At 32.5% G+C, this 17191-nt stretch overlaps 1 protein-coding gene across 1 annotated transcript; it reads right to left on the reverse strand.

Annotated features, from left to right (window-relative positions):
* Window positions 1–7935: 7935 nt before the first annotated feature.
* On the reverse strand, window positions 7936–15952 carry LOC115979069 (cell division control protein 48 homolog B-like). Its single transcript, XM_031101028.1, has 13 exons — window positions 15663–15952; window positions 15366–15566; window positions 15180–15224; window positions 14070–14125; window positions 13751–13900; window positions 12911–13018; window positions 12292–12391; window positions 11813–12097; window positions 11562–11731; window positions 10593–10721; window positions 9379–9466; window positions 9176–9253; window positions 7936–8543 (listed from the first exon to the last, which is right to left on the reverse strand). Exons 2-13 carry the CDS (start codon window positions 15525–15527, stop codon window positions 8061–8063), a joined length of 1854 nt encoding a protein of 617 aa, XP_030956888.1. The 5' UTR covers window positions 15528–15566; window positions 15663–15952; the 3' UTR covers window positions 7936–8060.
* Between the last annotated feature and the right edge of the window lie 1239 nt (window positions 15953–17191).

Consider the following 17191-nt stretch of genomic DNA (forward strand, 5'->3'; position numbering starts at 1 on the left):
TGCCCAAAACCAAAAAGAAATCAAAAGTCTTAGATTTTTTCTTTTCCAATAAAGTTGTCTACCAATATGGCAGATGCTACCCCTTCCCCATGAAAAAGTTGGGCATGTGGCCACGCTTCAACCATTCATTTGCTTTTAAATTTTTTTAAACTTTTTTTCATTTAATTGCATTTTATATAAGACATTCAAATATTTAATTGCATTATTTATTGGTACTACAAACCCACATATTCGCATATTAAGTTCATGTAGTGGTCTTCTCAACAACCACTCATGTACTGTTATTGTAAATTATAATTTATATTATAGATTAAATCGGTATAATATTACATAAATTTATAAACAAAAGTGTTCAATATATAACGTTATAGACATTCATTTTGTTTATAATATAAATCTATTTTATCATGATAGTATAATGTAAACTAATAATTTTATTATTATTATTATATTTTTTTAACAATTAATAATAATAATCCATTGATTTTTGATATATCATAATGAAAGTTATGATATAGGAAATACATTTGAATGATTGTCTTTATATTTATTTAAATTATTTTGGTTAGTTTTTCTATTTATGTTAATTTATTATATTTATCTATATTTTAAATAACTATTAAATTAATTATGATATCATAATGGTTCAACCTCAGTCTGACCTCGAAAATCTTGAACCTTTTCCTTCTCCAGTTCTTTGAACGGTATGAGTTTCAAAACCATGGTATAGGTAACCCCACTATTCTATTACGTTCCAAAATTCGGCCTGTACCGGCATTCAAGTTGAAATTTTGTCATTCCAAACAGAATATGAATTTTTGATCTAAATGAAGAATGTGTTTTCACTGAGTAGCTTCTTTTGGATTTGATGGTGCGGATGTTAGAAAAGAAAACCGATTTTAAAAAAAAAAAAAACAACAACAACAACAAAAACAAAAACAAAAAAAAGTTGAGTGAAGAAGATGAGATGAAGGAAGAGTGTTATATAGATTTGCAGATGCTTGAGTAGTTTGAGAAGAGGGATGAAAAGAGTTTAAAAAAAAAAAAAAAAATGAGATGACATTTATGACACTTGGGAGGGGTAGAAAAGAAGTTTCTAGGAAGGTACTTCCTTTACAATGCCATCACATGCCTTTTTATTCACAAAACTGCCATTACATCATTTTATAAAAATATTTCTTTTAAATAAATAATCAGATAATCATTTTTAAATATTTTAGCTTAACTATAACAGTAAATAAATTCCGACAAAAAAAAAATAGTAAACAAATAACTTTATTTCAATTCAAGAAAAAAAAAAAAACTTATTTCAGCCCAAAAATAGTAGAAGTAATAACCATATTATTATTGTCTAAAGTCTAATTGAAATGCACAAAAAAAAAATTGCATAGGTGATAGCTTAAACTCTTCATTCATTGTTTTTTTTTTTTTTAATTTTTTTTTTTAAGTAATAGCTTAAATTCTTCATTCATTATTGGATTTTTTTTTCATAATCAATAGTTTTCCCGTGCATCGCACCGGTTAGCAACTAGTAAGCTTAAAAAACAAACTCATATCTTACTAAGTCATTCAATTATTAAATAGGCTTTATAATATACTTGTATTGGATTGTGCCTGAGTTTGAACTTGAGCATGCACGGCTTGATTAATGATAGTATTGATATAAAGATAGTAGTGAGTGCTAATTTTGAGTGTGTTTTGTATATTAGTATTTTGTTTGAGATAGAATCCATAATGTTTCCTAGAAAATCGCTTATTCAACCTTGCTCTTTTTTAAATGGGGTTTACATAATTCTAATCCCAAGCAAAGAATAAAGTTGTTCAAGGTCCTTTTCTCAAAAAGTTGTTCAATGTCCATTGAAGCTTTCTTTAGGACTAGCAAAGTATAAAGTTATTTTATACTTATTGGTTAAATACAGTCTTGTTATGTAATATACCCCAAATACCTTCCAAATTTCCATTCTTGTCATGTAATATCTCCTTACTTGATCCCCTAAAGAGACCATACAACTCTATCCTTACTTTGTTAGAGAAATGTAAAACCATGACAAAGTTAAAACAATTAATGGGCTGATGATCACTACATCAATTATAAAAATAAAAAAAAATTAATCCTTTGAACAAGCTAAATGATTTTTATGAAATTTTTTTTACACTAAGACCTCAATTATGCAAGTACCTCTTTGCTACAAATTTTTTAAAAGCATGTTCAGAAGTTACTTATACAAATTATGATATTCATAATCATATAATGAAAATTGGGTTGTAATTGGATGTGTATGTTTCAAAATAGAGACCATCCATTGAGTTAAAAAAACTTGACCTTACTTTTTTAATTACAATACAAAAAATAAAAAATAAAAAAATAAAAAACATTCGTATAAGCAAATAGAGTGATGAGAGAGTAAAATGTTGAGTTTTTGTCGTTATTATTATGGTGGTTATGTTTATGTTTTATTATTATTTATGTTAATTATTTTGTAATTTAAATATAATATATGTTTTGTTCTTTAAATTTTGTGGAAGATAATCTGTTCTCCATAAACTTAAACAAATTCTAAAATTATTTTCCATCTATTTTTCTTTGCAAATATGGTATTTTATTATTTTGGATGTGTTTAATTGATATTATTCCTTTTTGAGGTGGTCCATATTTTTCTAAATTATGTTATGGTGCGTTATATTTTCATTATGTTTCCAGTACAACTAAACTCTTTAAGTTTCAAATATATTATCAAAATGCATCACAAAATTACACTTTATTTTACTCAAATAGTTGACAGGCACATTTAAATACACAACAAAGATTTCATTTTGATATAAATTCAAATTATCACTTCCAAAATAACAAAATATTAGTCAAATAAAAATCAAGCAAAAGCTACAAGAGGGAGGAGAGACAAGACTTGTGATGGAGAACTCAAAAAACACCCCACCAATTGTATTAACCCAAAATAATGTTATAAAAAGATACAATAATTCATCAACTTAAAGTAGAGTTGCAAAAAAGAATAAATAAGAGAGAGAGAGAGAGAGAGAATAATTACATTTTTTCAGGAGAGAATATGAGAGGGAATAGCAAATTTATAGAAAATAATATGAGAAAAAGAAGAGTCAAAATAAAAGATATAGTCATGACTCATAAACACTAAATTATCAAAGTTATGTTATGCAACAAAATAATATTATATTCCTATGCAATCTTTATAATGCAATAGGATAATATTTAACAATAAAAGGAAAAAAAAAAAAGATAACAACATAAAAACACAAACCAAATTGCATCAATCCAAAGTAGAGTTCTAAAGAATACAAAAATTTATCAATCTAAAGTAGAGATACCAAAAAAAAAAAAAAAATCCACCAAAAAATAGAGGGTAATAAACTTTTTTGTGTAGGGAAAATATGTATAGAGTGCAAGTGAGACTATCAAATTTGTAGTATGAGATTGGGGATAAGAAGAGCCAAAATAAAAGGAAGAGGAAGGGATTGAGGGCGAATGACATTAAGGTTGAGAGTAGTGGAGAAATGAAAGGGAGGGGAAAAGGTAAGAGGAAATGCAATAGTAATGTACAAATTAATAAAGAAGAAGAATAAAAAATAAGAGAGAAATTGTTGGAATATGTGGATGATGTGGCCGCTGATGTGTCTCAACAAAAGTGTAGCAACAATAAATACTATGTTTCAAATTTTGTGTGTGTGTGTTTGAATTTCTGGCCAGTCTGCCACGAATTGTTATAAACCAAATTAGTTTGAAACGTTTCCTAACTAATGATATTGTTTGGGTTTTGTAGTTATTTTCTAAAAAATCCCGACGAACCCAACCTGAAGATAAAAGAAGAATGCAAAGTTGAAAAAATAAAAGCTTTGACCTCATAAAATAAACCCAGAAAATAAAGACAAAAGATCTCAGTTTTAAGGGTTAGGTGTTGATATTTGAAGTTTTGATCTCATTTCATAAATCCAGTAAATAGCACAAACATCATAAACCCAGAAAATACTCAAAAAACTAAAATAATTTAGTCCGAAAATCAGAGCAAAAAAAGACTGTAACAACTAACAACACATCAAACTCCACAAAATTTTAACAATAGATGAGACTGAGAGAATCAAGGAGACGCACCTGAGATTGGGGCTAGAACAGGTGGATCTGAAATTAGGGAAGAAGAAATAACTTGATCCCTAACCTGAGACTTGCGTGGTTTTGAAATTGGGTCGAATCAGAGTGAGTAGAAATCCAATCTGAAATTTGCATATGAAGAGAGAGAAAAGACTGAGAAGAGAATTTGGAGAGGACCTAGAAATTTGGAAGTGATGAAAAAGGACCGAAATTTCAGTGCTCCTTTCCGGGAAAATGCAAAGCTCTCTTTTAATATTAATTTAATAAAGTTCAGTAAAATGCTAAGTGAAAAGTGTTTAACCAAAAAAAAAATTTTTTTGAAGAATGCATGGGTTGAATTTCATATAATGGTTTTTAAAAAAAATACAAAATAGAAATCTTTTTTTTTAATTCAAAATAGAAATTCAATTCTAATATAATCTAAGTGTATATATGTGTGAAACTATTTTCTGAAGACTTGGGGATGTTTGGTACTTGTTTTTTCTCCTTATATTTTGTTTCCAAAAACAATTTTCTACTTTTGAGACTAAAACTTGTTTGGCAATCTAAAATGGACAAAAAACAAAAATTGTTTTCAAAACTCAATTTGTGAAGGAAACTGAAAACATGTAAAATGCTGTTTTCAGTTTCTAATTTTCAAAAAATCAATAAAAACATGCATTTAATTTAATGAATCTGTCTCATTTAATGAGTTAGCATTAGAGTTTAAATTCTAGTAACAACATATTTTAGTATTTTCAATTTTTTCTTCAAAAAACAATTTTTTTAATTTCAACTAGCCAAACATGTTTTTTATTTCAAAAATACAAGAAAATCATTTTTTCATTATATTCCTCAAAACAAGTTTTTGAAAATAGAAAATAAAAACCGTTACTAAACATAACCCCAACCCTTGCCCCCCATAGTACTCCACAACCACTTATATTTGTGAAACCGGAAAGATCATCGCACTAAGAGTGTGCAGTGATAAAAGAAAGTGAGGTTTTAAAAAAAAAAAATTATATCATAGGTATTTAAGGATCCTATTATTAATGTTGTTTTGACTTTTCTAATATATAAATCTTACACATTACTTATCCCAAAAAAAAATCCTACACATTAATATATCAATAATCATAAAATAGAGATTACAATATGTATTTATTATGTGTTGAAATAATAGTTATTATGTTGACTGTCGACCAATTTGTAAGTATTTATTATAAATTAAACATTTTTCAAAGTGAACAACTTTCATTGATACATGGAAAGCCATCTTGCTACTAGATAGTACATAGTATTGGTTGGGTCTTTTGGTGATATTTATATTATGTTTTTAGTTTTTAGTTGTGTTTCTTTACACTGTTTTAGGCATATATTTTGATAAGGTATATTTCTACAAGTACTCGTGACCTATATTTTGATAAGCTTTAAGCTACTATATAAAGGGCTATACTGCTATTTCGAGTAAAAAACTTACTACCACGACCATGTAACAATTTCAAGTCCACAGACTACTTCTTTTCTTGATTTATAGCAACCACAAGTTCTCCTACTTGTGACTTTGAGACTCTGCTCAAAAGTTTCGAATCTTCTTTAAAATTTTTTATGCAGTAACTGAAAAGATCATCAAGTTCTTAACGCAAATCTTGATCTTGACAACTCTATGTGTGTGTATGAAGGTAAACATCTCTCAAATCTCACAAAAGATTCAACACACAACTCTCCAAAGACTTGTAAAACGTAGCTAGGGTTTTTCCTTTTATACTTGGAGTAAAACACTTAACCCTACATGTCATATGGGTTTGGGCTGAATTGGAATTTCTGTAGAAAATTAAATCTGCACGAGTTTCGATCAATGGAGTCTAATTTTTTATTGATCGAGCTTTGCAAATTTTGTCCAATAAATCCTGTAATCACTCGATTCCAATTTTACATTAAATCACACTTTGAGCAAGCCTAAACCTAGACTCTATGTTTTAATCATGGTTTGCCAACATAATACATATTGAAGTTCTAATACATTAGTTCCTAAAGTTATTATTATTATTATTTAAAATTTATGTATAAATTTATTAAACTTCTACTATTTAATAGGAGAAAATCTTCTCTTAAATTCTCTTCTATTGGTGGTTTTAAGTGGTAAAATATTTTGTCATCAAATAAGAGATTTAGTGTTTGAACTTTATCTGCACTAAAAATTAATTAGTCTAATGATAAATTGTAATTATCATGGAGTGATTCCATTATTAAAAGTCAATGGTATCTATAAAAAAATAAAAATTTCTCATTTTTTTTTTATTTTTTATAATTCAATAATCAGGGGAGTTGAAATTTGAATATGGAGGTCCAAAACTACAAGACTTTAACCAATAGGGGGGAAAATCTTGCTTTGAATTAAGCATTGGATCCAATTAACCCATTAATAGCCAACTACTAAAGCCCAATACCTTAAAAAAAGAAGAAGAGCCAAGTCTTCAACGTAAGAGGTCCCCCAAATTGGGCCTTTCAGACTTCATTATTGATTTGCTTATAAGTTCACCAGTAATTCTGGGAGGAAAGCCCTTAAAAATTAAAAAAAAAAACACATATTTCTCGCGACGCTAGAGAGAGAGAAAGTGTGTGAGATCGAAAAAAAAAAAAAAAATGTAAGCCTCTCTCTCATAACCATTTCAATCTTTGGCACATTGTCAGTATGTTATATCCAAATATTTTATAGGCCCATGACCTGTTTGATAAAAATGTTTGAAACACTGGTCCTATCTTGTTATCCATGACTGCATGACCTGTTTGATATGTCTTATTCTACTACTATTGTGTGTAGACATTGCCTCCGGTGGAGAGCGTTCACGAGACTAAGCCGAAACAAAAACCTGAGAAAGAATGATATATGGTCTTTTAGCCATAATGTAGGAGCTGATTTTAGTTTCTGGATAGGTAGATCAACACGACAATGTATGTGGCCTATCTTTGAAGCCAAATCCAAGTTTCAAAATTTTTGCGTGTTTTTCAGTTACATTTAATTGTTACGATCATTTTCTTTTTTAATACCCAGAACTGTAACCTTGTAATTGCTACTGTGTTTAAGATGTAATTGCACTTAAGATGTTGGAAGAAATGACTGAAAGAAAGTTAGGTACATTTTTAGTTTGGTTTCCACAGCAAGTTTTTTCATAGTGCTTAGCTCTAGCCAACGAATCATGGAAATAACTGACAATTCATTGGAACTAAATCTAATTCAACGAGAAAAGTACTCACTTTCTGCTAATACAGGGTTATTGTGGATCATATTTTATTAAAAGCTTTAATTTTCTTTTAGAAAGAGACTTATATGGGAATGTTAGACTAGAGGATGTTTTAATAGCTCAAAATTGAATATAACCAATGCAAATGAAAAAAACATGGCTAAATGCTTAAAATACACTTTACAATCTTCAGGTTTGGAGTCAAATCTAAATCAGTCTAGTCGCTCTAATATGCCCCAATTATTACAACGATGTTAACGTGCAAATTTTGTTACAGTCTAGCCTGACTAAAACAATGCCTTTTTCTGTCCAAAGCAACATCATGTGTATAAGTTAAAAACAAAATTCTAACCGATGTTGATAGACCACATTAATATTATTGTAATATTTGAACGTGTAAATTATAAGTTTTCATAGTTGAAAGACCAATTTAGATTGCAATCTCAAAAGGGTGTATAGCATTTAAGCCCCCCAAAAAAGATTTAAAACTTTGTACAAGCCATATGAATTTTTGTATATTTATTTTTTAAGATAACCCTCAACATTACACTGGGAAGCCAAAATACATAAAGGTCACTTTTAGTTAAGAACTCTCAAAAATCTTTGGAGATATAACATTTAAATTTATAAATTTGTAGTGACATTAAACTATGGAATTAGGGAGGGGAAAAGGCTAATTATAACAAAAAAAATAGCATACATCTCCAGCAAATTCTTCAGGTAGTAGCTAGTTCAAGTAGGGTTTGATCAGTACTAGTGAGAAAATATTTAGCAGCAGCAGCAGCAGCAAGTAAGATAAAGCTTACAACACCGACTTTTAGAGTAAATAATGGACCCAATGTTTCTTTTTTGTGCTTGCTATCATTCTTGACACTAGATACAAACTCGCCAGAGCGTTTCACAGAAGGGTTTTTCATAAACGATGCATAGGAATCAATTTCTGCCCTTGTTAATGCGGGTTTCAAAGAATCCTTAACAATCTGGAAATGCCGATCACACACAACAGTAGCAGTAATGTCTTCCCTCAAAGCAACAATTCCAGCTTCCCTACACAGACCCTCCAGTTCAGCTCCTGTGAAAAGTTCGGTATCTTCTGCTATTCTTCTGAGATCAACATCCGGTCCTATTTTCATATTACGTGTATGTACACGAAGTATCTCATAACGACCTTCTAGATCGGGTAGTGGTACATATAGTACCTACAATTTCATTAATAAAAAAAAGACAGAAGTCAAAAAAGACTCTTGCCTTAGACCCAAAAAACTAAATATTTAACAACAGGACACTAACAAGCCAATACTTTTTTTTTTATAAGTAAGAAAGATGTATATTGAAAAAAAACTGCTTAAGCAAAAAGAGCACAACGCAAACCAGAAAAATTACAAGGGAAAACCACAAAAAGACCAATACTTGTTTCCCACACTAGACTATAACTTTAATTGGAAATTTGGAACAGTATATCATACATAAAAGAGTACCACAAAAAGTTCAGGAATCTGAAGTAATATAGTGTTATCTCATGCAAAAAGAGCACAAAGCAAACCGGAAAAATAACAAGGGAAAACCACAAAAAGACCAATACTTGTTTCCCACACTACACTATAACTTTAATTGGAACAGTATATCATACATAAAAGAGTACCACAAAAAGTTCAGGAATCTGAAGTAATATAGTGTTATCTCATGCAAGATGACAGGGATGCAAACTGATTCACTAACTTGCTATTTTGAAGTTCATAATCTCAAACTTTGCACTAACTAGAGAGAGACCAACTTTACAAGTATAATACTCACTATGAACATGAAGGACACAGTGAACAAACTTTCTTACCAGATCAAAGCGTCCAGGGCGCATAAGTGCAGCATCAATTGCATGAGGACGATTTGTAGCAGCCAAAACAAGAATTCCCTTAAAAAGAAAATGAGCATAAACATGAATTAGAGGAAAAGAAACTAGAAGCTCTTTCCATTTTATCCTACAGAAAATTTTAAGATAACTGGAAAATAAAATAATTATTGCGAACAAATGCTTACTTTAGCTTCTTCTAAACCATCCATTTCAGTTAGTAAAGTAGATAGAAGCCTCTCTCCAACTGTAATGTTGCTGCTTGAACTTCCACCTCTGCCATTTAAAATAATAATAATCATATAGAGGAAGAAAAAAAAACCTACAAGTTTATTAATTGTGTTTGGATCCCATCCTAACACCTTCCATTGAAAGCCAGGACATAACCTAGCTCTCAGTGCAAAAACTGGATTAAGTCATTAATTAAAAATCTTAACAGAACTTATACATCACGCGATCATAGTTTTGCAACATTGAGCACTAATAAGGTTGTTGTTGTTGGGGGGGGGGGGTTGGTGTGTTGGAGAGTGAGGAAACAAGCCAAATTAAGGTTACATGTAGTATAGGGCAAGTTGGTTAACAAGTAAACCAGGCTAGCTGATATCATACTTAATCCTGCATGGCGATAAATAGTTAATGGTTCTCTATAGAAAATCTGGTTGTTGGAATTTTGTGGACCAACTGACACAGTTCAACCACCTAATTGTTCAGGCTTGTATCACCAGGCAACCATTTTGGGTTTCCAGAACAGCAAAACACATACATACTAGAAAGGATGTAATATGTGCTGTCCTTCTTGAATCATAGGAATCGTAGGGAGACACACAATCAAAGTGAAATCATGCTGTCATCATTTGAAAGTGAACAGATCAATCCTTAGAATAAAAGGTTTTAGAAAATTTGATGGAAATTTCCTCCTGTAAGTGATTAATTTAAAAAAAAAAAATAAAACCTCATATAAAAGGATGAAATACAGATGGTCTTATTTTAAGCATTATGAAAAACAAAATGAACTCATTTATAAAAAAAATTAGCAAAAAAAATGATTCCATTTCCCATGTCCTTTGTAAAAATATCCAAATTATCCAATATAAATTTTTACAACTAGAATTGAAACAAAAAAATTGACAAGCATGATATCCTGTGGAAACCAACAGAAAGTGAACACTTACATCACAATCCTTCCATGTATTGCATCCCCACAATCTTGAGTTCACATTATGTATTCTTAAGTTGTGTAAACATATCTTTGCATGTACCACAGAGTTTGTCTAGGCATGCTTGTGGAGGTTAGTGTCAAAACATATCTTTGCATGCACCACATAGTTCTATGCTAATGTCAAAACACGTGGAGGGTAGTCATATTTAGCATGTATTAACAACACGACACAAGCAAACTAACCGTTTAGCAGCAACAACGTCAGCCTCATCAAAGAATATTATGCTTGGTGCTGCAAGGCGAGCTCTCTGAAATGTGTTCCGCAACAAAGCTTCTCCCTCTCCAACATACATCGAATACAATTCTGCACCACTGATTCATACTTTATAAATTTCCAAGGCATACAAATCTAAAAGGTTGAACATAAAGATTTTCATAACCATAAGCCAAAGCCAGACATAAACCTAATCATAATCTGGTACGGGATCAAATGTCAGGGAGGGCTCTTTTGAAGATAACAAAAATAGCCATTTAGGGAGCGCCAAAGAGAACATTTTGCCATTGGAAATATCATTTTGTTAAATTGAGGGAGAAAGAAAAAAAAAACTCATCCAATAGCTTGTTAGTTTTTTAGGAAGGCCGATTTTATTTTTTTTTGGGATGAAATATGGGCTTTAGATAACTCAGGAGAAGATTATTTTACTGATAGTTATTGCAAGAAACCCAAGGAACTATTCAAATTAGATAAGGAAAATCCTTCATTTTTTTTCTTTGTTGATCTCTTCTTATGCAAGTCCCTAGATTAGCTAATTCTGCACAGATTTTACAGTTAAGTGCTTCGCTTGATTGAGAGCGATTAAGGGATTGTTTTAACATCTTAGTTCATTATTGGTTCAGTCACCTTGGCCACTGTTTACTACCCGAAATCTCTCCAGACGGTACAGCTCATTGACTAGCCCATTTGCTAATCTCAAGATTGTTTTGTGATGGTAAACATTTATTTTGTCTACCACTTTGATTGAGAAACCAGATAGTTAAATTTGAAGCTTTCAGTCTCAAATGCTTCTTTTTAATTTTCTGATGAGTAATCTCAATGTGCGTATAGCAGGTGATTCATAAAACAGGTGGACTTCAATGCTAAGCATATAATAACATCCAAAAAATGCAGCATGAGCTACATATCAGTTGTTGGGACAAGCAAAATGTTCGAACCTCAGGGAAAAAAAAGAAGCTTGGGCGGCATGAGCTGCAGCTTTAGCAAGGGTCGTTTTTGAGCATCCTGGAGGCCCATGGAGAAGAATTCCTCGTACAGGAGATACTCCCAGCCTTGAAAATGCAGCAGAATGTTTAATAGGCCACTCAACAGCTTGCCGGAGCTTTTTCTGTCCAAGAATTTTAAAAAAAGGTGTCCTCAGGAGTTCCACGAGGATTTCAATGCAAAATGAGAAGTTTATATTACAAACCTTCAAATCTTTTAGTCCTCCAATGTCTTCCCAAGTCACCTTTGGGATTTCCACAGTAACACCTCTTGTTATGCTGGGCCCAACTATGGTTTTTGCATGTTCCCAGTCTTCAATTGTTAAGCTGAGCACACTGGCATCTTCATTTGCATCAGAAGACCTTTTGACCGCAAATATGGTAGCCTCACGACATAAAGCTTCCAAGTCAGCCCCAACATAGCCATTGCAAGATGCAGCTAAGGTCCTTAAGTCAACATTGGGATCTAAAGGAACCTTCTTTGTGTAGAGCTGAAAATTAATTAACACAAATAATGTCAACTTTCAGCCAATAATAGTGTACTTAACTATCCAACCTCCTATCAAACTAGCTAAAAGATTTAAAATTAGTTTGAAGCACTACTGGCAGCATTTTGGTAGACTGATGAGTGTCATAGGATAATGGACCCAAGGATGGCACATAAATTTAAGAGACTCATGCTAACCTTGAGAATTTGAAGGCGTTCCTCCTCAGTAGGTGTAGTAACTTCAACTTCAGCATCAAAGCGCCCTGATCTTCTTAGTGCAGGATCAATTGCATCCACTCTTCGTACACAGAAATCAGATATTAAAAATACATTTAAAGGTTTATACAAACAGTACAAAACAAAGGAACTGGAACTGGAACTGGAAATCATATGATATTGAACTCATAGTATAATTCAATTGCCTTAAGTTCTGTAGAAGATCAGGTAGACTCGAAAGTTTAAATCACCACGAAACAACAGCCCATTGCCCACAATAAGCTTTGACATAGAACGAATGGTAATAACCAATTATAAAATTTTCACACAATTCAATTTAAGAAATTGCCATAATCAAGATACAATAAAAAAAAAAATCACAAAATTACAGCAGGAAAGCTACAGAAAAATGCGCTAAGGCAACCTGAAATCATATATTTGTAGCAACTCCAAATATATTCTATAAGTCAATAACCAGTAATGAAAAATATGTTGACAAAGTAAATTTCTTAAGAAACTTTTATAGATGTACAATAATCAAGTTTGTAGGAAAATAGAGCAGCAGAAACTCTAACTCTATAGATCTGAGAGAGACAATAACCTGTTAGTGGAGGCAACTACGACAACTTGTGGTGCAGAATTTGAGGAAGCTTTACTGGAGTCCATTAGTGTAAAGAGTTGAGAGGCTACACGAACATCTTGCTCCCTTCTGCATATGAAACATCACTTAGTGCAGCCATTACAATCAGTGTCACAGGGACACAGTTCAGTTATATGCCATGTTCCACATCATCTTATAGGCAAATAATGAAAAAAGCAAATGGCATTATATCTGCAGTGTGCCTCAAATGTCAACACACATGTGCATGCACAGAACAGTTAAAAAGATAGGTGTTGGAGAGCAGATAGAGATCAGAAAAGTTTGAGTTTTTGGCCACTAGAAATTTAATCAACAAGACACTGCAACAAGACACTAGAAATTTTATCTCATTGCTCATGATCAACATCATCCACAGTTCAATTACCAAGGATATGATACTCATAATACCACCCCTCTTGACTAGAGCCTAATGAAACTACAATAATTCCAATTCCAAAGGGCCAGAAACTCAAACAAAGCCAACCTAACAAAGTCTTGATTTGCAACACTACTTAATATATCAAAATTTTATACTTATCATAAAAAAAAAAAAACACTACCTAATAACATATTTTTCAATAAGCATATACCCACCTCAACCCACTTACATCATAAGCCCCAACTTACAGAGGAAAAAAAAAAAGAATCTTCCTCTCCTCTCCTCTCCTTATAACACCTTCAAGTACTCAATTTCCTTATGCTATTAATTTTTTTGCCACGCATATTAATAGAAAGTGCAGTTCAAAAGTCCATACATCAAATGGTGAGGTAACAAATACATCAACGTTCTCATCTACATACCTAAAATCACGACGAGGACAGAGTGCATCGATTTCATCGATAAAGATAACTGATGGCTTGCCCAACATTGCATGGGATGATGCCTCTGAAAATGCCTCCCGCAAAACTTTCTCACTTTCTCCAGCATGTGCTCTATGAACAGAGTGTGGACTGCAGAACACACCCAACAATAAAATCAATCATAAAATGATGAAACAAATAAAAAGTCTGGAGGACATGAAACTATAAACCTTTAAGAGAACAAAGGCTTCAGCACCACACAAAGATCAGTCTTCAAAATCTAAAGCAAAGAACATACAAATAAGTGATGATCCCATACCTGATAATGATTAAATGTGCACCACATTCTTGAACAACTGCCCGTACCAAACTTGTCTAGGATAGCAAGAAAAATAAAAATAAAATAAAATGGAATTAATCTCATAACTTCGAATACAAGCAAACCAAACCAAGACATCATCTCATCACCAACTATAAGCTACTCAGACTTGAATTAGACAGACAAACCTAGATACGCATACATGTAGGCAAAAAGAGAAAAATAAAGAACATGTACTGAGTTGTGAACCCTGTCCTCATCATTCCCTGCAAAGAGTCAGCCTCCATTGATTGTGCAAAAGAATGAGTTACAGAAAATTCACCCAAAAAAATTGTAGTACAAATTTTCACTTTGTTTCTCGTTTTCTTTTTGTAAACCAAACATAACACAAAACTTGAACCGAAAATTTTGAAGGATAACCAGCTTCCCAATACTAAACAGAAAAAATCAAAAAATCAAAACTTGCACAAACCTACAATGCCCACATGTCAAGAACAAAACCTTGTACCAAGACATTAACAATTTCATCAAAAGTGCGCACACATTTCTTTCCTGAGGCTGCATTTTTAAAACAAAACAAAAAAATGCCGAATTTAACATAAACACACCCCCCCACCCCCCCCCCCCCCCCAAAAAAAAAAAAAACACACACACACACACACACCATTGGACTCCATTTGCCACAAAATAAAATCTTTCAAGAAAACAAAATTGATTGCCACTAACCCAATAGGGGAAAAAATGGAAATCATTCCTCAAACTTCCTTTTTATTTTTTTATAATGTAGGGAACCTTTCTAAATAAGAGCCCTTTAGACTCGCCTCTACCCAGTAAAATTTACGGGCAACTAATCCCAGTCACCAGAACTAGTTACCAAGGTAATCCAAGGTCATTCGCCCTTGCCGGACTAAGCAGTTTATGCTCATGCCCAGGACCAAAAACATACCTCAAACTTCATTGATAAATTCCCACAAAAGCATCCCATTACCTATATATTCTTTGGCCAAGCTAAATGAATCCCAATTCACAACAGAACATATTTAAGTCTGAACAAAACAATACCCATTAAAGAATATATAAATGTATGTATAAGTTTGCAGAGAGAAATACCTTTCCAGTGCCTGGTGGACCATAGAGAAGCAAACCTTTGGGCCACTGGAAGCAAACCCAGAAACCAATTAGGCTAAAACTAAAGCTAGAACATAATACTAATTAATAACAACGATTCAGATCACTGAATACGAAATAAAAGGTAAATAAAGTAGAGTCTTTGTTTGTTTGTTTGTAAGTACTTACTTTGAGACCGAGTTTTTTAGCTTGTGAAGAGTAATAGAGAGGAAAAGTGATGAGCTCTCTGAGTGCCTGAAGGGCTTCAGCGTTTCCTGCTATCGCTTCTTCTGCTCTCCACTGCTTGTTTTCCTTGTTGTCGTTGCTGATGTTGCTGCCTTCGCTTTCCATTTGATTCGACAGAGACCCACAGTGTGTGTTGTGTGTGCTCTGCACAAATAAAAAAAGAGTGAAACAGAGGGAAAACGACCTTCGCCTGAGGATTACACAGGTTCGTGGGTTTCGCCGCCTGGTTCGTGGGTTCACCAACTGGGTTCGCCGCTGGGTTCGTGGTTGATCTCTTGCTTCATGTGGTTTCTGCTTTGATCTCTTGTTTGTGTTTTTGTTATTTCTTTGGTTGTCGTGGAATTTTTTTCAGAGGGAGAAGAGGAAGAAGAAGAAGAAGAGACTGAGGCTTATTGGTTTTCGTTTGTGGAACTCAGGGTTTAAAACTCAACTTCCCGGTGAATTTTCATTGAAATCAAGTCTCTTACCCTTGATACGTTAGTTTACTAAATAGTTTAGCAACTATGGAAACTAATAAAATTGTTTTAAAATTGGTGTTATTTTGAAAAAAAAAAAATCTCCAAAACTCATATATGATGGGGTACTATCAATTTTTTTATAAAAAGTTTTTGGATAAATTGCAAAATACACTCCTAACATTTGGAGTTAACTTGAATTTAATTGAGTTTTACACCCTAAAACTTATCTCTATTAGTAAAATTAACTTCTCCATTAATGGTTTGTTGACATATCCGTTAAGTGCCACATTAGCAAATAGAGCACTCCATTGGTATACCTACCAAATCTCTCCAAAAGTTACTTGGGCAAGTTTCTCCAAAAAAAAGAAGTTACTACTTAATAGTGCATTAATTTCCAAGCAATTGAAATTTGGTATCATTCACTCATGATCACCATCAAATTTCAATATTTATCATTGTGTGTTCCTGTCTATGGCAATCTATGGGGCATGATATTGATAACACCTTCTAGCCACTCAGGGATACATTTTTCATTGCTTTCCACCAGGAAACCAACCTCTTCCATATCTAGTATAAGGATCTCTTTAATAAACCTGCCCCAAGTTATTTGATGGTACTCATATCTCAAAATTTGTAAAAGTTCAAACAAGCACCTACAAGGATCACATGGTTCTAAAGAGGGACAAATCGTGTACTAAAAACACACACAAAAACGCATATTGGACAAACTATGCCTTTCAAAATAGAATGCTGATCCAGGAACAGTGAACATGCTAATGATGTATGTATGACTGAAATGAAATTATGAAAACACTGAAATGCAGTAAATATTCCTCTCTAAAGCATGTAGTAAGTCATCATTTTGACTAGCCTCAATGAGCTCGGTGCAGATAAGGTAGAGATGTCACGATGCAATAGTGGAAGGAGATGCTCAAGATGCTTTTTCTCATGGGAATTACTATCAATCTGAAACTTGATATGGAATTGATTTGAAAGTAAAAGAATTCTCCAATTCATTTAGTATAAAATATGATACCATAAGCTACGAACACAAGAGGAGTTAATCTATCATTTTCCTTTACATGCAAACTAACACAATGGTGCGCATAAGAACTTGGTGATATAGATCACACACAGCTTGGTTGCATGCAGTACGTGAGTGAAGACATGGGAAAATGTTTAAGAACCAATCACAAAAAATTAACCTAGGGCAAAAAAAAAAAAAAAAAAAAAAAAATTGGGGTTTAGATTATTGAAAACAATGTTGAAGCATACAATTAAGAGCATTCATATCTGTGTATGTAAAATAGC

Source organism: Quercus lobata, chromosome 3 (genome assembly GCF_001633185.2).
Source record: "Quercus lobata isolate SW786 chromosome 3, ValleyOak3.0 Primary Assembly, whole genome shotgun sequence".
NCBI lineage: Eukaryota > Viridiplantae > Streptophyta > Magnoliopsida > Fagales > Fagaceae > Quercus > Quercus lobata.

Coding starts and splice junctions, on each gene's coding strand:
- LOC115979069 (XM_031101028.1), bottom strand. CDS start 15,527: ATGGAAAGCGAAGGCAGCAACATCAGCAACGACAACAAGGAAAACAAG. Junction 12,098..12,291: donor AACGCCTTCAAATTCTCAAG/GTTAGCATGAGT, acceptor ATTAATTTTCAG/CTCTACACAAAGAAGGTTCC. Junction 11,732..11,812: donor GAGGACTAAAAGATTTGAAG/GTTTGTAATATA, acceptor ATTCTTGGACAG/AAAAAGCTCCGGCAAGCTGT.